The 23,750-nt window shown below is 39.8% G+C and overlaps 3 protein-coding genes across 10 annotated transcripts in view; all 3 read right to left on the reverse strand.

The window, feature by feature from the left end:
- Positions 1-527: 527 nt before the first annotated feature.
- Positions 528-3,650, reverse strand: otos (otospiralin). Its single transcript, XM_033638652.2, has 4 exons — positions 3,523-3,650; positions 3,298-3,361; positions 2,840-2,863; positions 528-984 (listed from the first exon to the last, which is right to left on the reverse strand). The coding sequence occupies exons 2-4, from the start codon at positions 3,353-3,355 to the stop codon at positions 797-799; spliced, it is 270 nt and encodes an 89-aa protein (XP_033494543.2). The 5' UTR covers positions 3,356-3,361; positions 3,523-3,650; the 3' UTR covers positions 528-796.
- A 537-nt stretch (positions 3,651-4,187) lies between these two features.
- On the reverse strand, positions 4,188-10,083 carry apodb (apolipoprotein Db). Of its 4 annotated transcripts, XM_033639178.2 has the most exons (6): positions 9,976-10,070; positions 9,616-9,684; positions 7,634-7,778; positions 7,431-7,552; positions 5,559-5,644; positions 4,188-4,856 (listed from the first exon to the last, which is right to left on the reverse strand). In XM_033639178.2, the coding sequence occupies exons 2-6, from the start codon at positions 9,669-9,671 to the stop codon at positions 4,624-4,626; spliced, it is 642 nt and encodes a 213-aa protein (XP_033495069.1). In that variant the 5' UTR covers positions 9,672-9,684; positions 9,976-10,070; the 3' UTR covers positions 4,188-4,623. The 4 variants fall into 4 exon arrangements, with proteins under 4 accessions (XP_033495069.1, XP_033495070.1, XP_033495071.1 ...); XM_033639179.2 differs by lacking the exon at positions 9,616-9,684 and having other exon boundaries at positions 9,976-10,083; XM_033639180.2 differs by lacking the exon at positions 9,616-9,684 and having other exon boundaries at positions 7,634-7,749; positions 9,976-10,078.
- Positions 10,084-12,028: 1,945 nt separating this feature from the next.
- arhgap21a (Rho GTPase activating protein 21a) overlaps positions 12,029-23,750 on the reverse strand; it is a 112,529-nt gene continuing 100,807 nt past the window's right edge. For all 5 annotated transcript variants that reach the window (XM_033638308.2, XM_033638307.2, XM_033638306.2 and 2 more), the window contains 12 exons: positions 21,670-21,734; positions 21,396-21,544; positions 21,105-21,247; positions 20,460-20,618; positions 19,961-20,039; positions 19,606-19,679; positions 19,270-19,359; positions 19,059-19,184; positions 18,919-18,960; positions 18,288-18,393; positions 16,334-16,365; positions 12,029-14,905 (listed from right to left, as the gene is read on the reverse strand). In XM_033638308.2, coding sequence (XP_033494199.2) covers positions 13,241-14,905; positions 16,334-16,365; positions 18,288-18,393; positions 18,919-18,960; positions 19,059-19,184; positions 19,270-19,359; positions 19,606-19,679; positions 19,961-20,039; positions 20,460-20,618; positions 21,105-21,247; positions 21,396-21,544; positions 21,670-21,734 — 2,730 coding nt within the window. In that variant the 3' untranslated portion in view covers positions 12,029-13,240. The remainder of the gene's footprint in view (positions 14,906-16,333; positions 16,366-18,287; positions 18,394-18,918; positions 18,961-19,058; positions 19,185-19,269; positions 19,360-19,605; positions 19,680-19,960; positions 20,040-20,459; positions 20,619-21,104; positions 21,248-21,395; positions 21,545-21,669; positions 21,735-23,750) is intronic.

Here is a 23,750-nt window from a genome sequence, read left to right on the forward strand (position 1 = left end):
CGATTTATTTGGGAATGAATGCAGAAAATTGGTAACAAATTCATAAATAAATGATGCAATGTCAGCTTTTTAAAGATAAAACTATACTATTACTATTCTATTACCAAAGACCAAGATAAAGGTGATAATAGAATACATTATATGTAAAAGAGCATGGCTTACAACAAAATAAATATATTGGAAAATAATAGCTTTACAAGGAAACTTGTTCTGTAAGTGTGGATTTTGAACTGCTTTATTTTATTTTATTCTATCTTACTTTATTTGTATATATTTTTTTATTTTATTTTTATTTATTTCATTTCATTTTATTTTATGTTATTTCATTTTATTCTGTTTTATTTCATTTTTATTTTATTTTATTTATTTATTTATTTTAGACACTAGCATTTACTCACTTAACACAAGGCTTGCTTAATATTGGTAACTAGTTAATGAACGAAAATATAAAATAAGAGAAAAGAAGGAACAAAATAAGACAACGATACATTTTTAGAAGATGCAGAAGTAAAAAGAGGAGGAAAATCTTAACATATCTGGGAAATATTTTATTTATTTTTGGCACATTACATAAGGATATTATACAATCCTACAAAAGGGCTACATACTCTACATTTGTGTTCTATATGTGTGGATATGCTACAAACGGTGATATACTTTGGAAAGGGGAAAAAAATGCAGTATTCACCTCATTTAATTTATTTTTACTCTATATTAAATCCCTTATGTCCTCATATGTTTTCCATTTTATTCACTTTGGCTATCTCAATAAATCCAGGCTCCCTTCAGCCCCCTTTCAGTGTTCATGTCCTGCATTGGTCTCATATCCCAGGGTGTCTCCAAGGTGCTGGTGGGCGAAGAAGGCCCGGGCCATCTCATTGATGTGGTTGTAGGCGCCAATGGATCTGAAGTATTCAATGTAGTTCCAGAAGTCGGAGGTGGAGTAGGGCCAGTAAGGAACAGCTGGTGGTTCGTCATATGGAACTGAAGACACACAGCAGGTAAGAGAAGGACAGGAGACAACTTATTCAATTCACTCTCATTGTGTACTGGTATATATCAAATTCTATAGTTATTCGTTTTATCTGCCTGATCAGTCAAAATATTGAAATCAGATTCAGAATCCAGCTTATTGCCAAGTAGGTCTATTTTTTTTACATACTAGGAATTTACCTTGGTGTTTCATGCAATACAATAATCATGCAAGAGAAAATTAGAAGAACAGGAAATACTACACAAGTCAAAAAAACATAGATATAGAATAGTAAACAATATAAGTACATATAAAAACACTTAAAAACACACAATAAGTACAATATATCTGCTTTAAAATGAAAGAGATAAACCGTATTGTAAGTAGTAATGCTGTGCAGAAATGTGCAAAGGTTCACAGTATTGAGTCTAGATAGAATATATACAATGTACAGAGACAAAAGTCCAAAGGGTGTGCGTAATCGTAACACAGAGAGACAGAAAAATTCCCGGGATGCTTTCACACAACGTGCAGAGAAGAGAAAGGTGTGAACATATTATGAAAAGAGATGAAGAGCGAGTTTTTCCACTCCAAAACGTGAGTCACAGGTGATTTAAAAGTGGTACACGTGTTGTGAGCAGTTTAACAACACCTACTAAAGTACTGTACTTACTTTAAACTCCATTACATTTTGAAGGCAAATATTGTACTTTTTTGCTCCACTACATTTAACTGACAACTTGAGGTACTGCAGATTTAGATTATCAATGAAAAATACAAATCAACTCATTAATAGGATGCATTATTAAAGATTAGGCTACCTATTAGTGTATAAAAGTAACTAGAATTAATTCAACCTTCACCAGCTTAAGTGATGAGCACATTAATGCATCATTAATTATGAGGTAATATATAGGGTAAAAATTTGAATATTTGGATTTTACTCATAACAAAGTATTTCTACATTGTGGTCTTGCTTTTTTTTACTTTAAATCGGAGTACTTTCTCCACCACTGGTGGTGACTGCAATGCATTCTGGCCTTCTGAGGCTTCAGTTGTTGAAGTATATATATATGATGAATTTTACAATAATTGATCAAGCTTTGAAAATGTTTTTAGGAAATGATGGCATATCTGGTCTTGGTACAAATTTAGTAGTCAGCATTAGTTAGTTTAGTCTGCAGGGTTCTCGGTTTTGTACAATATAAATATTACTATATATTACATGCAGTTTCTTTTCCTAAATCTAGACAATGTGTATATGAACACATTTTAAAATGCAATTTGCTTCATGTCTGGACCCCTATTCTCAAGCTTTGGATGCTTATCAGACTGTTCCATTTCACATCTCCATTATTTCTGTTAATTGTGAATTTGTGAATTGTGAATACATTTAATTTAATTTTATACGATCCCGATAAACTGACATCAGTACTATATTTTACTTCTATGGCTGAGGCTTTTTTTTTTTTTTTTCCCAGCCATATCTCATTAAGAAAAATTATACCATCAGTCAAGAAAATGTGCAAGGGTGCTCTTTGTTTTTAAGACATTATACTAAAATAATAACCTTTTAAATGAGCTTTGGAAACTATTTTGATTTTGTACCATAATTTAAAAAATGGACATAATCTAAACTGAATTTACAAATACAGTTACTTCGGACTTTTATGTGTGCTTTTCAGTCGATGTCTTCAGTATAAACATATTTTCTGTGTGTAAATGTGTTGATTACAGTAGAGAACAGAGGCAAAGCTTATTCATTTTTGGAAGTGCAAAAGATGGAACACTATAACATTGGAGGCATTTTGTTTGTTGCAAAATATTAAGGCATCTAAAAGACGACATGTTATTTATATACTGTACCTCCTTCTGGGATGACTCTGGCCTCTGTGAGCAGGAGAGAGAGAGAGTTAGAGAAAAAAATTAACATTCCTCAGCATTCCAAAGCTTCCCGTGCACAAAGACGGGATTCAAGTGCAGAAAACTGAAAACTGAGCTTCCTCCCAGAGGACTCCAGGATACCTGGTCCCTCTTCAAATATTATTGCTGACCATTTCACACACACACACAGCACAAAGAATTCATCCTCGGACAGAGTCCTCTTTGTTGCCCATGCAAATACAAATGCTCTCCTATGGATGATGCAATCACATCTGGGATCATACATGATTCTAAAACAGTATTATTTATATACCAGCTGTATCACCTCACCACTACATGCTTTTACTGTAACAAACTAAACTTCAGTTCCAGTATGAAAACTTTTGCCTTCATGAGATTAAACTCAGAATATAATATACAGATTAAAAAAAGACACTCACCACTGAGATGACAGGCAAAGAGGCAGAGGAGAACACTGAGCCAGACCAACAGCTTCATATTGCCCTAAGAACACAAGAATGCCTCTTAGTTTTAATCCAGTGTCAAGTCTATCAGTACAGTCTCCAGGTTTCTGCATTATAATGATTCTTAATTCCAAATAAAAACAAATCTTTCCTATAGTTAACCAACATTTTTCAAGAGTAAAATGACATTAAGATAATTACCTGTAAATGGTTTGTGAAGCCGTGCAGAGAGATGCTGCTGTTCAGCTGCTGGTCAACTGTGGTCTGTGGTGTGTGTGGAGCTCAGTGGAGGAAGAGCCAGTGGACCTCCACCACACACACACACACACACACACACACACACACATACCCAGATTATGCTTTATTTACACAGCGAAGTCCTTCCTTGATATTTCCAGTTGATCTTTCCACACATTCTTTTTCTCCCCGTAGGTGCACATGTTGCCCTCCCACTGTAATAATGCCACATGAATTCGCACCCTAAACTGAGAATTAACTTATTAGTGCATATTTAAAAAACAGACATACCAGTTTTAAGGCTGACTTTTTGACTATAGATTGCTGAGCACACATTGCATAAGCATCAGAGCAGGGATCTACACAGTGTAAATTTCTACCCTTAATCAATAAGCTGTCATTGTCTGAGTGCCTCGCTCAATAATCATGTTGAAACTCTCTGTCAGTGGACAAAAACTGCTTAAAGGATATTCCACTGTAACTTTTTTCTTCCCCACAGTAGCTGTGGAACTTTTGGATATCTCACTTGGGTCAGAAAATTATATGTACCTCTTATCTTCACATTGTTGCTCAGTTATAATCAGTACAGTGCTCACCAGATAAACAAAAAATAAAGCACAACCAAATGATCTGCTTAATGAATACAGCTTTAATATACACATAACTCACCCACTTGTTTTATTGCCATCACCACAAATGTGCTTGTTTTATTGCAACACTATGTAAAACATTATTTCTCATAATGTAACACGTCCTACTAGAATATCACAATACAAGAAATAATGAGTAACTTCATTGAATAATGGAGTTTTGTGGGTTTTACAAATTCCATTTCCTTCCTCTTTAAAGCGATTTTAAAATATAAAAATATATTTTAAAAGATCTTAAATGTTTTCATATCTGTAACACAGCAGATTAAACTATTTTTTTTGTCAGGGTTATGTGGAACAGTTACAACACCAGACCCGGATAATGATGGATAAACACAGGAAATCAGGAGTAAAAATTTGTTAATCCAGTATTCAGCCCTGCCTCATCTGAGTGCTGAAGGAGTCTCCATGATCCCTAGTTATCCTTGCAGCCCTTCTGATCTGTGGGCTTCATCCTATACAGGTCGATCCCTTCCTTCACCATCAGGTCTTTGGCGTAACTCACGGTCTCGTAAGGCAGGAAGCGCGACCGCCCGAGGATCCAGGCGTAGTCGACGTGGAAAATGTAGAGGATGTTCACGCAGGAGTACACGACGGACAGGCTGGTGTAGTCAGTGGTCAGAATCCAGTAAGGGCTGTAGGGAGTAACTGGGAGAGAAAGTCACATTTACTTTTTTTTTTTTGGATTAAGGTTTTAACTGTTTCAGAACATTCCCTTTCAGAATACAGCATAACTAAATGACAGTATCATCTGCATACAGATGAAAGAGAACAGCATGTAACTACACAGGAGTCCATAGCCATGTTAATACCTCTGTAAGGCTGCACGTAGGCACAGGGGTGCCTTGGGCTAACTGCTATGTGAACTCTGTCAGCTTAACAGCTGCAGTAGTGATGTCATTCTAAAGTTAGCTGAAAAAGAACATAAACATCTCCTGCTAATAAGATTGACTGGAATAGACGATGAGATTTCACAGATGGAGAGACAGGCTCATTGTTGTTGAAATTACAAATGTACCAAGGCTGCTGCATCATGTGTCAGCCGATATATCATCATTCATGAGGTATGTGAGCTCTTTCAGCAGGATGAGCTCAAGTAAGCTCAGTGACGAATGGAAAGTGCAAAAAAGTAGCTCTATTTCTGTTTGATTTTCTGTCTTCTTGTACAAAAATTAAAGAACTATATAATGGTTTTATTATTAGAATTATCTTAAACACTTGACTCCTTTTTTACAATAAAAAAAACAAGACAAAACAATGAGAAAGAAGAATGATAGAAAGAGGAAGACAACAGCAAAAATGACAGAAACAAAACATATCAAGAGGGAGAAGATGAAGAAGAGCACTTACAATATGAGAAGCTGACTCCGAGTTTGGCAGGTTCTCTCATGTCGGGAATCACTGCTGTCCCTTCTGCGACCCTCACCTTGTCTTTACTGAGAGACAGAGAAACAGTTGACTTTATTAAACTAATATGAGGGATACACTAAGTCAGCAAAAGTGCACGCTAAATGTTCAAGTGAGGATTAGTGAAAATGAAAAGATTAGAAAAACAAGATTAGCAAAAAAAAAAAATTTTTGTAACCGCCTGTTCAGGGTCAAGGAGGGGCTGGAGCCGATCCCAGCAGACATTGAACGAGAGGTTGGGTACACTCTAGACAGGCCTCCAGACTAAAACAGATCTGTGTGGGTACATGAGCCACTATAAAGAGGGTGGATCACAGGGAGTACCACCAGTTGGTCCAGGAGCTTCACCTTGATAATGGCCATTTCCAGACATATTTTAGGATGACTCGGACGCAGTTTGAGAACCTGCTGTCTGTCATCAGGCCGTATAATTCTGGGTATCCAGCAACAGCTACCACCAGTTTCTCCTCCGTTGTTTACTAACTGTAAACTTGTTGTCGTGACCACCACAGAAGGCCCGCCTCTAAATCATCCGATTGGACAATGGTAAAAAGATGACAAAAAAGGAGATGACGTGGAGTGTTTTTCCGCTTTGAGTTGAAGTTTTTTCAACCTGAGGAGTTCAGAGTTCTCCGGCAAAAACACCAGGCGCATTGAGCACAGTAACGCGAGGCATGTCACAACACAAAAAAACAGGAAGTGAAAAGGTTCATTTTCATTAAGAACAATTACAAAAAGTTGCCTCCAGCAGCTAAAATGCTTTCTGTATGATCAGGGCTTTAGTCCTTTCTTCTTTGAGTTAGCTGCTAACTGCTGCTAGCTGCTTTTTAAATCTCCTGCAGTGGGCTGCATACATAGCATGTCATCAAAACATCACATCCGTCACGCCCTTGTTCCCAATCTGCAAGCTGTACCGTTTCTACAGAGACCGCTTTGGCACTGTTACAACTTCCACTGCTGGCTTAAAAGCGAGACCACTCTGTCCCCCCATTTCATGATCGTAAGTGTTAAACAGAACAGCAAGGCAGGATAATGGCAAAATTAGCCTAAATCATGTGTCTTTTGACTGTGAGAGGAAGCTGGAAACAACCCATGCTAACAAGGGAAGAACATGCAAACTCCACACATATGGGCCCAAGCCGGCCAGTGGGTATGAACCCACTGAGGCAACAGTGCTAACCACTGCACACTGTGCTGCACATAGGTTAGCAAAAAATGACAATAACAATTCAAGTCAGCCAATAACGCGCTATCACAGCAATCAGACAGAATTATCGTCCACCATCTCCCAGCATACAGAGGGTTTTGTCTACAGTGTGTAGAGTCTTTCCTCTGTTTGATAATAAGCATACTCCACCCTGAGTTGTGTCACCATCAGGCCCTCAGTCATCTGCTCAGAGTCCATATAACTAATAATTAATTACATAACATAATTAGTACCCATTGTGTGTTATTAAGGTGATCTAATCGACACATGAGCATCAAAGTCTGGGTGTTTCCTATCCTCTCTGATGAGGAGGCTGTTGACCCTTGACCCCGATGACATCAATAAAATGCTTGTGACAAGGTTTGGTTTAAGAAAAACTGTGTTACTTTGAGTTAATCTTGTTTTATTTATGGCAGTTTTCAACTATTTTACAAGAGTGTTTCCCAAAATATCAAACTGTACCTTTAACAGAGCAGATAGAGAGAAAAACTGAAGTCAGATGGAAAAGATGTACTAGACTACTGGGTTTGTTTTCCAGACAGATTTGCTGACACTGAACAAATGATCACACAAGCCAAAATCAATAATAAATATCCCTCAGTACTCACTAGAACTGAGAGTTCAGCACCCGGATGGTTCCGTCTCTCCTTACAGCATAGTTGGCCTCAATGCACTTTCCTCTCTCGAAGGAAGCGGGCAGCTTCTCGATCTCATACCACCTGCCCAGATACTGTTAACAGACAGGTTTCATTAGCTCTGTGTAGTTCAGTTCATATTAAGTGTATGAATGAATGTTTCTATGTGTGTTTACCTGCTGGAGGTTGAAGTTGGGCTGCACCTTGGGAGTGGGACAGGGACCCCAGTGATAGGTCTGTGCTGACACCAGAGGGAGCAGCAGGAAGAGGAGGTAGACTGCGGACATGGTTCCTTCAGGAGAGGAAGGAAGGCTACAGAGGCTGAAATTATCAAGCAGTGGAAGAGGTACCCAGGTCTTTCAGTACTTTGTTACAAGAGGAAATCCTGCATTTAAAATTTTAGTAAATAAAGCATTGTTAATATCATAATGTCAGTCTGAAAAGCAAATCAAGTTATTCAATAAATGTAGCTCAGTATAAAGTAGGGCATAGTTAGTAGAGTAAATATTTTACCTAGAAAGTAATGTAGGGTTTGAGTAAACTTTGAGTTGTTGGGTTTAATGATGAGCTTGATTTAACTGCTTTTTTGTATAGGAACATATGGGTTGATGCAAAAATGTAGTCTGCTGTGATCTGCTGATAGATTGAGTCTTTTTTTAATGGTCTAATTTGTATTATTTGCATGTTATTTTGGATTAAATGGTAAGTTAAGTATTTTTCAACCTGGACTCTATTTTCCCTTGTTTCTGTGTCTAAGTGACTCATGGAAACAACAATTTCTGAAATTGAAAGACTGCTGCAGCTAGCAGCAGCGAAACAGGTTGTAATGTAGTTACTCAGAGCATGCTCACACCGTCAGTGGGTGTCCACTAAAAGTGATTGTTTTTGCCACTGACAGGCTCAGAGTGTTATTCTAAGTGTCTGACAACATTATGGAAAGGATCCCGACTGAGAAAGACCCTTTAGTTAAAGAGTAAAATCCTTTTTGTTTAACCAGAAACAGCCTTGAAATCACAATCGCCAAACCCACCAGACTCCATTGAAATTGTCAGTAATTTAGAGTGTTGCAGGAATGAATCCTAAACCTAGAAAGGAGTTAGCATTTCTGCCCTTCCAGTTTTCTTGTCTTTAAGTCATTGAGCCTGTTTTTAATGGGTTTTGGTTAGATGCCTGAAATTATGCCTGTGGTTAACTCAAGCTTAAGAGATGTTCATGTTTTGTTCTACAACAAAACATCAGTGAATACTCCACTTGTTTATTATGAAGCTTTTGTGTGTCTTAAAAAAGACAGTTGCTAACCAAAGACTACATGTGCCTATAACACGTCATCACACTGAACACGGCTTTACAGTCTCGTTATGATGGGGAGGTGAAAGCCATGCAACCATGGTGAAGTTCATTTATAGCCTAACGTTAGCTTTTAATTTTGGTGATTGAATTTAGGCTTCAGAAATAATAAAGGTGGTGTTTATTTGTGAAGATTATCTTGCTGAACAAAATCCAGTGAAAAATGCCACTGGCTTTTTGACAAGGGAACCAGGGCGATGCTAACTTCCATACTGGCCTACAGAAAAACAGCACTGCAGCATGTCACAAAGGCAGCATATTTTCATATTGTACTAACAATATGAGTCTGTCAGAGCGAAACAAGTCCTTTTAGTGGACATAAACTGACAATGTGAACATGACCTGAGCGATTACGCTGCAGCCCTGTCACTCAGTAATGAAATAGAATAAAAACATGGGGAAATAGGGTCCAGCGCAAAAATATTTCCAACACTTATATAACAATAATAATATAGATTTCAACCAAGCAATCAGAGACAAATGACTGAGTTTTTTCATATGTTGTCAGGTCGTAGCTAGCTGTGTGTGAATAGGCCTGGATGTGTATTTGCTTTCTCTGCAGGTCGTAATTATTTCATGGTTAAGTGTTAAACACCAGAGGTAACTGAACCGTACAGCCCTCTTGGTTACAGTCTAACTGCAGTCTGTGGAGGGTGTTGGCATGCTACATTTCTTCTTCTGTTGTTCCCTATAGAGATGTAAAGTGGTTGAATGGCAGTTCATGGTTTTGTGAAATAAGATAGCGGTGAAAAACATGCCAGAAGACTCTCTTTATCTTTCTCTCTCTGTTATTGCTGCAGCTGAGTGTCACCTTTTCTTTTGTGCCTTTACATCACATGTTGCATCACCTGTTCTTCTGGTTTTCATGTAACAGCTACACCTACAGAGCAATAGGCGTCTTTTCAGTAGGAGAAACTACTGTGTATTAATAACAAACATTATATTTAATAGTTTCTCAATGGATTTAATCTTGATGTAAAAGGAAAAGCCGTAGTTAAAATTAAATGCTAACTTCGGAACACAGAGGATAAAACCAAGTGGAGAACAAGCTCTTCTATAATGCAGAAAAAATGAGTTATTTGAAAACGTTACCATATTTTTAAAAAACAAAAATGTATCCTGTAAATTCTACATTTGAGCATAATTCAGCCATGACATGAAGCTTTCTTACCTCAGGTGTACGAGGGTTAAAGATGTCAGGTGGAGGCTGCAGCTGCTGAAACTATCTGAGCTTTCTGTGCAAACACAGACTGAGAGTGTGTTCACGTTCAAGTAACGTCACTCTCACAGCACGAGGCAGCTTGTTAACATAATTGTCATCATGCGCACATTCCCACGTTGTGAGAATGCAGACAGTGTGAGAAGGGTTAAAAGTTGATTGGTGTAGTTCCCAGCACGCTTTTATTTTTAAGAACACTCTTGTTTACTGCTTCATTATTATAATGAACATGAATTCTAAATGTTTTATAATGTACATATTTATTTATTTGTTTGTGTCAGAGTTACCATAGGTGTGATTTAATGTGTTTAGAGCAACTCTGAGATTACTCATCAAAACTTAGATTTCAAAAACCCGTATAGTATGCCATTAAAAATTATTATTATACTGTAAAGTGATAGCATGAGATGTCACAAAAATTGCCACACAATGTGTAAAAAAAAAGACAAAAAATGTCATGATATGGTATGTCATTTTAAAAATAATTATATAGTATGCAATAAAAACATATCATAGTATTGTATGCTGTTAAAAACGTCATAAAAAGGTCATAGTACTGTACATAAAAATCATTAAAAAGTCATGGTGCCATAAAAAATTATAAACTCATAGCACAGTACAAAGTCAAGCATAAAAAATTCTTAAAAAGAGTCAGTAAAGTACCATACCAAAAGGCTGAAAGGCTAAAGTACCAAATACCATTTAAATGCCATAAAAAGGCATAGTATATTATGCGATTTAAAAATTGTCATGTCATTGTCATAGTATCCTATGCCAATAAAAATGTAACAGTATAGTATGCCATTAAAATGTCAGTCTAACCCTAACCCTAACCCATTGAAAAAAACACAAAAGAAATATATAGTATGTCATAAAACAAAGTCATAAATATGCCATAAAAGCTAGTGTGACATAAAAGATATTAAAACATGTCATATTAAAGTTTACCCTAAAAAAATCATTGAGTTATAATATAGTATGCCATAAAAATTTATTCAAATGTCATAGTATATTATGCCAAAAGAATTCATAGCAAAAATGTAAGCGCATAATTTAGTATGCCATGAAAAATCATAAAATTGCATAATATACTATGTCATAAAATTAATGAAAGTATAGTATAGCCAATAAAAAAGTAATGAGAAATAAATAGCATAGTGTATCATAGGAATGTCATGAAATTACCATAGTTTATTATGACCTAAAAAAAATAAAATGCCATAGTTTAGTTTGGTATAACAAATTATTTAAAAATGTCATAGTATATTATGCTATAAAAATTTAGAAAAATGTCATACCATGTCATGCCAGAAAAATCCTAAAAAGCTCATATTATAGGATGCCATAAAAAATCATTAAAATCTTATTGTATATATTATATGGCATTAAAGATGATTAAAATGTCATAGTACATTATGCCAAAAACAGAAAAACGTGATAGTGCTGAGGGCCATGAAAATATAATCAAAAATGTTATCGAATTTTCTAGCATAAAAAAATCAGTCATAGTACTGTAGAGAGTACAGTATATCATAAGTGTCATTTTTTTTAGTATGCCACTAAAAAATCATTAAAAAAGAATGCCATAAAAATTAAGTCAGTTAATTAAGCCATAAAAATATAAAAATGTAGTATAGTTTAGTATATCATGCACGATTTTTCATAAAAATGTTATCGCATATAATAGTCATAAAAAGACATTGTACTGTATGTAATATGCTAGTACAGTGTCAATTGATCATGAAGTATGTTATAACGATGCCATAGTGTAGTTTTCCATTAAAAAATCATAGTATAGTGTGCCATAATTTTTTTAAATGTCATGTGGCTTACTTATTTTTGTTAGTGTTTGCACTTAATCAATGTTGACTTTCCAGTAAAGCTTGAACAGATAAGCTAAGTTCCAAATACGTGTACAATTTGGCAAAGATTAAGAACACAATGTCTTTTATTCCCTCCAGATGTTTGTAGGATATAAAACAATAAGACCAAACACACACAAGAGTCTAATAAAGATTATTTATTTCCAGTGTTTGTTGAGGGAGGGCATTGCACCCATGTTTATTTGTACACAGGTGAGATGTTCACTGTTCAGAAAACATTGTCTCATGCAGTTATAACTGTTGTTTTTTTCTTCTCCCAGGGTTTAAGCGCCCATGCACTCGAAAAATACAGAGGAGGGAAAAAAATGAAGTCAACCTATAAATGTAACACAGACACTAACATACATTTGAATGCTCTGATGTTGACGTGAGTTTGAACTAAAAACAGGAAAAGACCCCACAACAACAAAAAACATCTCTGGAATGCCTGTGAGATTCTTTTCTCCTAAAAATGTTTTGTCAACTGTCGGTAAAAACAGTTTTTAAAAAAAGGAAAAAAAAGAGGCACTTTTTCTTTTCGAGATAAAAACAATGTGTAAAAACATACTTTTTTTGGACTATAACTGGACAAAGTTTGGAAATAAACTACTGTACCAAGCATTACATACTATAGTATCAGCATTTTATTACTGTTTTTTTTTCAGTCTTTATTTGATAAAACTATAATAATCTTCCAGTCCATCAAGCTAATATCTGGCTGTTGTGACTTGTGCTGTGAAAAAAGAAACTTCCCACAGCACGCAGCTCAGAAAGCAGCCCTCAGTTACATCCACATACTTCAAGTACAGGCAAAATAAAAACATACATATTGTTTTGAATTGACAATATTGTCACAAGCAACTAGTGTTAGTCCAGAGAGAGTAATACATTCTTCATACCGCTTATAATAGGAAGAACTGATCCATGATTCCTTAAAATAAATCCTCCTCCTGCATTCAGTAACAGTCACGTTGACCCTGTTACTTTTCATTAGTGCTGTAAAACATTCCAGAGTCTGTTTCCTGTCCCACTGACACAACCTATCGACAGCAAAGTCACATTCTTGCGTTTGCAGGGTTCGATGTTGCAGGAGGAAGTCCAAGTTTTGTCTGTGTCTGTTCCAGTATGGCCAAAAAGTCAGTGGAATTACACACATAAACATCTCTTCAGCATTATTCCAGTAACAATCACATAAGCCTATACACAGTATGTACAGTAGATACATAAAGTATACTTTGTAGAAAAAATATTGTGCAGTAACCTTAGCTAAAATACCCACATTCGTACATTTACGCATTCATTCAGTTTTTTTTTATTCCTCACAAACACACCAGACAAGCCCGCTCTTGCCGTCGTCACAGATACTGGTAGAACCGTGAGCGGACGACTTGCGCCCCAGACAGTTTGTGTGGGTGAGCGTCCGCCCCGAGGCTGGATTTGTTTTTGCCCTGCAGCCCGCTACCATTAACGTGCTCCCCCGCTAGCGGCTGCACGGCCGGTGATGCAGATGTCGGAGCTGCGTCCTGGGCTTCTGGACGATCGTCCTCGGGAACTGCTTTGGGTGCGACCTCAACGCTTGAATCGGAGCCCCTGCTCCGCTCTCTAGCGATCCAGTCCCGGATGGAGAAGTCCTGAGAGGAACACCTGGGCTTGAGGCGGTCCAGAGCTGACAGTTCAGCCGCCTGGTCCACCCCGCCCTGCTCCCTCCAGTCGTTGATGACCGCCAGCTCTGCGAAGTCTCTCTGTCCGCCCATGGTGTGCCTTCGGCGGATGTTCTTCTTCTTCCCACGAGCGTCTGAACCTCGGTTCTTTTGGGTGAACATGTCGTCGGCAGATGTGCGTAACCTGAATTTGAGCCGCTCTGTGATCTTAAGGTGCCAGGCTGGTTCAGGACGCTCCGACTCGCTGCGTGAGGATGAGCTGAGGCTGCTCGTGGACCGCCCTTTCTTCATCACTTCCAGCACTCGAGAGAGACGCGTTGAGGACTCCGCTCTCCCTTCTCCACGCTCCCCACTGCCGGCAACACCCTCCACTGATGACTCACTGTCTGTTTTCTGTCTGAGGGACCACCTTCTGGAGAGGGTGTCACACTCAATCATCCTGTGTGTCGGAAAAAGCCGCCGCGCTTCCATTTTTGGTGTGGTGCTCCCCTCAGCTCCTCCACCTCCTCTTTGTTCAGCCTTTTCCAGACTCTGCTCTGGGCAGGGTGTAGACTGGCTGCTGCCACCGCCCGGGGCAAAAACAGGGAAGTCGCTCTCACTGTCCGTCTCCATGGGTCGTCCCTCACTAATGAGCTCGCTGCGTTCGTCATCTGCCTCCTCCCCACCCTGCAGCTCCGGACTGAGTGCGCTGGACTCCGCTCCGGTCAAGAAGGTGATGGAAGAAGTGGTGGAGTAGTCAGAGGTGATGGAGCTCACTTCTGCACCGGCAGATGCCCCTGGACCTGCTGCCAGTCCGACAATTGCTCCTGCAGGAAGATCAGGGGCTGCTCCGGTCCACTTCTTCGGTCTTGATCGGGACACAGATGCTCCAGAGCTCATGGTCCCAAGGTCTGAGGTGTTTTCATCCAGCTGGGACGGGGGATCCGACAGGGAGGACTTCGCCTGAGGAGCAGTTTGGTAGCCAGGGATATTTGGGGATGGGGAGGGGACAGGTGAGGGGTGTCTGGGTGGAGTCTTGTCCTTCAGGAATAAGGAGTTTCTATGTTCTCTCTTGACTTTAGGTGTGAGCTCCACATTCCTCCCGTTCTCTTTCCTCTCCTCTGCTTGCGCTGGTTGCTTTGCGTTGGGTTTTGCATTGGGGCTGGGGCGAGTCTCTCTCTGCACCTCAGTCTGGAGGCCGTGGTGGTTCGGCTTCTGGCTGGGGATTTCCTTCTTGGGGAACACAGCATCCAGATCGTCATCTGAGCTGCTAGGCTGCGGCTTCTCCTTTGACTTCTTTCTTTTGCGACTGGCTGCAGCAAAGATGGAGGAGACCAGGAGCTCTCGGCTGCACTGGTCCTTCCCTGAGCCCCAGGAACCCTGCAGAGAGGGAGAGACAGGGAGGAGGACAATGAGTATTTCTGACGCTGATGAACAAAACGGAACAAGAGAACAAAAACCCTTCACCACTGCCTGGACACTTAAACCTGTACTTCACCTGCTCCCGTGAAGCACCACAAACCAGAAGAAGTGGACAGAGAGAGGAACATTAACAGGCGTCACAAACAGGGAGCACAGTTTTATTGTCATGCCAGCCTTAAAGCAGAAGCAGAAGAAGAAGCAGCAGCACAGCATAAACTGAAGCATCCCTGCATGAGCCTGAGCTCTGACATGACTGGCTTATAAGATGGAGGAAAGCAGCCACACAACAGCAGCGCAGTGATGAAAGGGACCTGCTTCTGCTGATGACACAATCTCAAGTATTACTTTTCTTTCTCATAGCGAGGAACTGCATAATCCTCAACTTCTCAGCCTCTAGTTTGATGTGTCATGATGCAGAAAAAGAGGCTGTGGCTCACTGGATGTACAATCGGCTTTGTCTGGTTAGACCTGACAGACTACTCATGAACTTAAACGGTCGGTTCACCCAAATTAAAAAGAACATACTTTCTTACATAGCTCTTGTGGTATCTACCACTGCAGATAGTTTTGGTTTTATTCATCTGAGTTTGGAGATACCCATGTCTGCCTCCACCCTGATACTAAGGATTTGAACTAAGTATGATTTGTGGTGCTCACACCTTTGAGATATTACATTTCAAATATTCAACAGAAACATTTTTCCCAAGAAACAACACCCTGGTTTCTGTCAACAGCTTTTATTGGGACTATTTCCAACAGTCTTGAGAGCTCATTGCATGCCACACTGCCAGATGAGTTTTAATAAAATCTTAGCTGATATCTGTTGTGAACTGTATAGTATCACATTTTAGGCATGTTACATTGTATGATGAATGCCTAGTGAACTACAGCACTATGATATAAATAGAAAAACACACACAAAGCATCAGCTTGCTGCAATTATCTGCATCCCTGTCATGACTTAAAAATGAAAAAACATTTACAATATCATGTTCATTTCATGCAAAATTTCAGTAAGGATGAGGACAATTTTGGTCTACTGTTTTAGATAGTGAAGAGATGTTGCTGCTGACTTTCTTAAATGCATTTCTTCTATTGTTTGTGTGCAGCACAAATTAACTTTTATCCCTCTCTATCAGGGTGGATACAGAAAAATGGGATATCTATCCAAGCTGGGCAGTGAAACCATTTGCAACAAGACATACCACAAGAGGTGTTTTTTTCTGATTTGAGGGAAACAAGTATTTAAATGCAGGCTTTGAAACATTTATTTGGCGCTCATCTTGACTGGAGGTGGAGGCGATCTTTCCTGCTCGGCACCTACCTCCTGTCATCCTACACTACCAGTGGCCTGGGAGGGTAAACACTGGGCGCACTCACACTCACCTTTGATTTAGCTGAGTCACTAGTCGGTGAATCTGTGGGTAAAGAGAAAGAAGAGAGAGACACGTTAGATGATTTTACAGCACAGATCAACACATGTATGAGGTGCAACATGGGAAAATGAATCAGGGAGAAAAAAAGGAGAAGAGAACAATGTTGATGAGAAGGATCACATGGAGTAAAAACACAGAACTGACAAGACAAGTGAGCAAACACACGAGCAGACAACGGGCCATGCTTCACACAGGGACAGATGAGCTCTACGTTACACTCAGGTCCACATCTACATGGCATGTGACGTTCTTCCCCAACACACCAGAACATCGTGTACAACGAGTACATTTAACAGCAGCTGAACAGCAAGGCGGATGATGCTCCATGCAACACAGGATGGTGAGGGATATCCAGGGATGCAGACATGAACCTGATTTAATGTGACTGGACATTTAATGCCGGCTAAAACCAAAAAGATATTGTGATATTTACAGACGATATCAATGATGATGCTCTTAAGCTGAGCTGATGAAGCAATGTGAGGTGACAGTGACACAAGTGACACGGTGATGACAGAGACGGCTATGGAAGAAACCAAAATAATGACACAAGTGACAGGGGGGTCACAGAGGGGCTAGCTATATGAGAAGAGGGGACACTACATGAGAAAGAGAGTGTCAGCAAGGAAAACCTATAATCAGTCCTCACCTGCTCTGTAATCACATCTACTCATATCATCCATCTAGCTTAAAATTTGTTTGTTTGGGTGACATAGCCAAGCCCCCCTATACACCCCTTGCAATACAGATGATGGCACAATATGCAAGTGCACACTGACTGGTGACGTAGAAACCATACCATGCTATCTCTCCTGTTGGCAAGCTTGCGAGACAGTGAGGAGAGACAGCGGAGAGCCTTTCAGACAGTAGCACCGGCCTGTGTTAGGTATACTCTGATAGAAAACCCGGACACTGCACAGTACCGTGTAGCCGCTTCGCTTCCCCTTTTTTAGTCACAGTTTCTTTCCTGAATTCTTTTGTGTTTTTTCTCTCTTTGGCATTTTCTGGCACTTAAAATAACTGCGGGTTCCTGCAGACTAGGCAGCTACACTGGGGGCAACAATCCTCCTTCTTCCTACAGTTCCAGCTGTCCATCACGGACATTATAGAGTCCATCAGTGTCATCATGGTGTGATAGACGCCTCCCACTTGGCCTGTGTCAAGATCAGTATGTGTGAATGCTGGGAAAGCCTTTAGGACACCCGACAGAGCCTCACTAGAGACAGAGGAATCAGAGGTCGCCTTTCACTGTAAAAACATCTATTTCTGACGTGGGAAAGAACATGCCTTATTAGTGCAACAGTAGGGAGGATAAAGGGAGGGAGGAAACACAGCCCAGGTGTGGAGTTTGATTATAACGAGGTAGTAAGGGGCAGAGGGGTGATCAAAAACGAAAAAGGACGTCTAAGTATTAAAAAGGTAACTTAAGTATTTTTCAACCTGGACCTTATTTTCCCATGTTTTTGTGTCTAAGTGACAAGTGGAAACAACAATTTTTGAAACTGTTTATTAGACACAAAAACATGGGAAAATAGGATCTGAGTTGAAAAACACCAAAGTCACCCTTTAAAGGACGAATAAATACCTAAGAGGGGGGATAAATCTCTTACAGCAAATGAAGAAGCGAGACAATTTATTGCATCCTTTCAACTTCAGTCATGCAAATAAATTGCCTACTGAAACCCACACAGGCATTTGGACTCATGGTTAGCCATAGACATTTCTATCTAGTGGCAACAGCCAAAGAAGCAAAAAGGGGAAGCTTGGCCTCAGGAAGAAGCAGCGTTATCATCAACAGTTACTAGATTACACACCGGTCCCTCTTTGACCACAGCGCTCAGCAGAGAAAGGGTAGAGAAAGGTTAACCCACCAAAGAGTTGGTCTGCCAAAGGCAGCGTGTTACCTGATACTTCACCCTGTGATGTGCCCGTACGGCCGATATTGGTGAGCAGGTGGTCGATGTTGGGGACGGGTTGAGACTCCACCGCGCTCTCCTCGTGGGACACAGTCTGAAAGGAGCAGATGTAGCTCAGTTAGGAGCAGATTCATGAGGACATTTTAGAGAAATGTGCAGCACTAAGAGGTAAAACACAGTACAAGTTTTTCAACAAGCTGTTCTACTAATCCTCCATTGTGAAATGTGTCTAACATCGCCTGAATATTAAACCAATAAAAGTTTTCTTTGTATTTCAGCAACAGAAAGAACTGAACGGCTGCAGTACATGAGATAAGATAAAACTTGATTGATCCCGAGGGAAATTGCTGTGCAGCAGCTGCAATACAAAGTGGGCAGAATACAAATATAAAAGTCTTAGATAACATTAACAATTAAATGCAAATAAGGTGCAAATCCAAAATATACACAAAGCCAAAGTCTTTTAAACAAGATGGTCAGTTCACTGTAGTGCTGGAGATTGCGGACCACCTCTAGATTGGCCTTAAACACTGTTTTTTGGTTGATTTTTTATGTCTGAATTAATTGCGAGGACAGAGCCGGGAGGAAATAATTGAATGGCAGTGATGCCTGTACCCACCACTGGATCTTCGTTTCCATCTTCAGTGAAAAACCAGTCGTACTAGAGGAAAGAAAAATATTTAAAGTTTAGTTTTTGTGTTTAACATGTGAAAAAATTGGTTTACTATCTTTAATAGAAGTTAAAGCTCTGATGCTCACATTTTGAATGAGGGCCTCCACTATCCTGTACTGATCTGGCATGTGTGTCACCATGTGGGTCATGTTGTCCTCTGTGGTGCGCACCAGAGTGGGACCGAACACGATGGCCAGGTTCCTTGGTTCCATCTTAACAAACGAGTGACCGAGTTTTAATTTGTAATTTCTATGATCAAAACTTAAAAGTTCATGAAGAGTTCTCGAAGTTACACACCTTATTCTTCTCTGAGTTTTCTGCCACAGTTTTGAGATGAGCCGAGAGGAACTTGAGGGTCTCGTAATGATGATCTGGCAACTCATGAAGCTGTGAGTAGATGGAGGGGAAACAGAGATGTTAGGTGGAGACACAAAGAAACACAAAACTGAATTCTCATTGGATTTTTTTCTAAATATTTTTTGTTGCATTTCATACAGATTTCATTAGCATGGTGTGAACACGTTAAAAAAAGAAAGAAAAAAAAACAATTTAAGTAATAAAGATAATATACAAGAAAAATGGGAATTTATAGAACACAAAAGGAAAAGGTAATTAATTGTCAAAGAAACTCACCAGCCTCTTGAGCACTTTGAGTCGCTCCACTGGGTCCTCTGTTCTGTTGGCGTCTATAAAATCTGCATACTTTTCTGTAGGCAGAAATAAAAAATCAGATTAAGGACAGGAAATTTGAGGTGCTACTCAAAGTCAAGGAAGGATCCTAAAATCCTAAAAAAAATTAAATTATGTGTTCCCTGAATGCTACGAAGGAGTCTTGCCTCTGTAGGACCCATCTAAGAAGGACCTGTCAAACTGAGGAAGCATCTTTGACTTTGAGAAGCCCCAACGGTCAACATTTTATTTTACTGACCTGTAGTTCTCTATTTTGGCCACTAGATGGCATGCAAAGCCTGAGAAAAAAGCAACTTACCATTGGTGAACAATGGCTCTGGAAGTTTTCGGAAGAAGGACTTGAGTAAACTGCTGATCACATTGAGGTCCCTCCATTTCTGTAAAACATGATAATATGGTATGATAATGATGCAAGACATGTTTATTCAACATGCAGGATGATTTAAAGGTCACATAAATGTGTCACATCCACTATCACGGTGCTGTAGCTTTGACTACTGCACCACCATTAGCAGGTTGTGATCTTGACAATCCAGAAATGTAGGATTTAATGTTGGCTTTTCCTGTCTGTTGCTTTGGATGCCCAAAAAAATAGTTTTAAAGGCTGCGAAATGACACATCACTGGCAGGTATTCGGTGTGGAGATCTGTTCTGTGTGCAAACATCTACATAAAACTGCAGCCTTAAAAATATCTCAGCCTTGCAGCTATCCAAACACATTAAGGACAGCACAGTGGAACGTGAAACTCCAAGGTGAGTTTAATTAAAGCAACACCGATCGATAAAGTGCCACTCACATCATCCTGGATATCGATATCGTTCATGCCCTTGTTATTGAGCTCCTCCTGCATGTTGGAGATGGCTGCGTTGTTTCCTGGGACTCTGTAGATGCCTGTGTACTCCAACCCCCTCTCCTCCACCAGCTTACAGCACACCTCCACGATCAGAGGCACAAACTAGAGGACAAATGCAGATAACGATTAGCTCATTGGACGTGCAGGGATGCTATTACGGTCTGTTCAAGATCAGAAACAGATGAACTTATTAAAGAAATGCATTACAAAACATATAAGAAAGAAATTTAAAAACTTTTTCAATGACTTTTCAAGGACCCATACCCCCACTTGCCCAGTATTTTCTAACACATCAGACTCAAACTCTATTCAAACATAATTTCAGCTAGCGGGCATACATGGACATGGGAAGAAAATGAAGAAACATACGTAATGGTAAATAAAATGTTATGTTACATTACGTGGGAGGTTATCATTTAAAATTACTGTAACAATTTTAAAACACACAACAAAATTCCATGACTTCTCCAGGCCAGGACAATGTGACTGAGATTTCCATGACTGTTCCAGGTTTTCCATGACCAAAATTATTCAGTTTTTCTCCACAAAGTGTTTTTATGTTTTACTACAAATAAAATCAGTACAAACCTTGTTGGTCTGTGCAGGAGGACAGTCGTCCAGCCTCACTCCAAACGTGACTCCAGGAGACGGCTTCTTCTCGAAAGGTTTCCTCATCAGCCCCGGGATGCCTTTCCTCCATGTCCCTTTATCCTTGGGAGGGCTGGTGTCATCTGCAAACACAGTGCAACATAGAGTACAGTGAGAATGACGTTTTATTTTATTTTTTTACGTTTAGTATGTAATTTCTTTTCTTGCAAAAGCCATAAAATGCTAAGAATAAACAAACTTACATTAAATTGAAATTGTTTCTTTTCCTACCTTTGTGCATGTTCTTCTTCTCCTGCTCAGGTTTGGGTGTGAGTGGACTTGTTGCTTTGGTCTCTCCTTTACCTCCCAGCAGCGTCTGTCTGATGCTCAGTGACTGGCGTGAAGGTTTGGGTGATGGCTCCGTCTTGCTGCCTGTCGGACTGGGAACATAAATCACAAATTCAACTTCCCTGTCAGTAACTTATCCAGCACTGTGTCAAGTTCTCCTAAAGTGTGAGGACCTCCTTCCTCTCCCCACCTACTCTCCCCTCCCCTCCCCACTTACCTCATCAAGGTGTTGTACTCCTTGATCTTCCTGCTGATGAGGTCATGGCTCGTGAAGGCCGCGTTCTAAAAAAAGAAAGAAAAAGGAAGGAAGGAAGGAAAGGGGAGCAGAGCAGAGGACACAATAGTTGATAGTTAAGGCATCAGGTGCAACTGTTCCCTTCACACCCCCACACCCCTAACAGGCCATAATGGATCTCCATAGAACCTGCTGCTATCAGGTGACACAGGTAAGACTATTGGACGTCATAGTATGGATAGTGTGGTTAGGTTGTAAAAAGAGGGGGAAGGAGCGGCTTAAATTTCTAATTGGGGGAGATGTGCCTATTTTAAGACACAGTGGGGCATATAGCAAGAAATATACACTGTATCCTCTCATTATATGCTATATGATATCACATTTGTGATATTGTGAATGTCAACAGGAAAGGCTATGCAATGTATCAAATTAAAACAAAGGGCCTCATACAAGAACATTTCCTCATCCTAAATCTCCTTTTTCCGATGAGGTTTACTCATATAAATCGCTTGTTTTAACCTGAGGTGCGCCACCTGTTCATGAGGATGTGTGTGTTTGTGAGATTTAATCATTCTTCGGGCTGCAACTAACAATTATTTTTATTACTGACGAATCTGCCAATTACCTTAGGTCTATAAAACGTTGAGAAACAGTGGAAAAATGCTGAACACAATTTCACAAAAGCCCAAGTTGACTTATTTATTAGTTTTTTCCAAACCACAAAGATATGCAAGGGCGTGACGCGTCACATAGGCGGGGCCGAGCGGGGTTTTTACCTGCTACACAGATGCTGTCTTTGTGGCTTGTGGTTGCTGCCAGCTTCACTTTGTGCATATTTATTTTTGCCAGGTGATAATGCAGCTTGTTATGCTGGTTTTGGAAGTGTACTGACTTTATTAACTGTTACTGGAATACTTAAGTGGGTCGTTATAACAACAGGATGCATTGATTGAATTGATTTATGTTAATGTGAATGTAAAAACACCCACAAGGTTGCTCTGCTGCATCTGGTACAGGAAAGTATGTATTTTATTTTTATTTTTTATATTTTAGGGGGACATTTTTTGCCTTTGTTTCAATAGACAGCTGAAGGACAGAAAAGAGGGGAGAGGAGGGGCTCAGGTCATACCAGGTGAGCTGCCCAGGGCACCCCATGGAGTATTTCAAATGTTTTTTAACAGACCGTACTTTTGTACTATTGTACTTTTTTACCTTTTATAGGGCCGAAGAGCCGTGCACAGAGAAAAAAACAATAGATCAGCCAGACAGCATTAAACAGTGCAGTGCCCACCTGGGCAAGCATGACTTCTGTGGTCAGGGTAACAGCTTCAAATGATTTTAATAGATGCGCTCTGCTGTGGGCATGCTGCGGCAGGCGTGTCGTGCCGCGTCTGTAGCCCATGTATTTTGGCTGTTTGACAAAGAAAATAATATTCATATTTGAGAGGTTGATTGATCAAAAATTGCTATTAAAGTCTTCCTGTTCCACTCAGTTAGTGGGCAAGTTTCATTCACAAAAAAAGGATTTCACACTGTGGAACTTCAGGTCCCCCTGTTGGATATCAGCCGATGAACACATAACAAATTTAGCAACATCAGTCGTGCTATATCAGGACTCCAAACAATAGAGAATATTACAGCGGCCACTGACTGTTCTGTGACAGTTACAGACACAAAGAAGGACTGGTGCTTAAAAAAAGTAGGTCATGATGACTTGGTAGGAGGCGAAGAGGATGTGACAGTCATTGTAGGGCAATAGGACATGTATTCAGAAGGTGATGTCACACTGTTAGGTGTGTTGTAACAGAGGATGTACACCTGGACAGCGCAGTACATGGAGACCCCAAGGCAGCTGTCCTAGTGTGAACTACTGAGGTGTAAATGCCAGAAAAATCATGAAATCCAGAAAGAAAAAGATGCTGCCGTACCGCTCAGTAAATTGTTAACCCGTAATATGGTGAAGTTTATTTTAGCCATTTTCATAATGAAATTACGTTAATTAGTCATTCAGATTGAGGTATTGCAATTATTTTCCCCTGTGGCGACTCATACACTGAATTAAA

This window comes from Epinephelus lanceolatus, chromosome 20, assembly GCF_041903045.1.
Source record: "Epinephelus lanceolatus isolate andai-2023 chromosome 20, ASM4190304v1, whole genome shotgun sequence".
NCBI classification, from domain to species: Eukaryota; Metazoa; Chordata; class Actinopteri; order Perciformes; family Serranidae; genus Epinephelus; species Epinephelus lanceolatus.

Excerpts from the sequence above, each read along its gene's own strand:
- apodb (XM_033639178.2), bottom strand. The coding sequence starts at position 9,671 with ATGAAAACCAGAAGAACAGGTGATGCAACATGTGATGTAAAGGCACAA. Across the intron at positions 5,645-7,430 it reads GTGCTGAACTCTCAGTTCTA|TAAAGACAAGGTGAGGGTCG; the intron begins GTGAGTACTGAG and ends TCTGTCTCTCAG. Across the intron at positions 4,857-5,558 it reads CGGAGTCAGCTTCTCATATT|TTACTCCCTACAGCCCTTAC; the intron begins GTAAGTGCTCTT and ends TTTCTCTCCCAG.
- otos (XM_033638652.2), bottom strand. The coding sequence starts at position 3,355 with ATGAAGCTGTTGGTCTGGCTCAGTGTTCTCCTCTGCCTCTTTGCCTGT. Across the intron at positions 2,864-3,297 it reads CTTTGCCTGTCATCTCAGTG|AGGCCAGAGTCATCCCAGAA; the intron begins GTGAGTGTCTTT and ends TCCTGCTCACAG. Across the intron at positions 985-2,839 it reads CAGAGTCATCCCAGAAGGAG|TTCCATATGACGAACCACCA; the intron begins GTACAGTATATA and ends GTGTGTCTTCAG.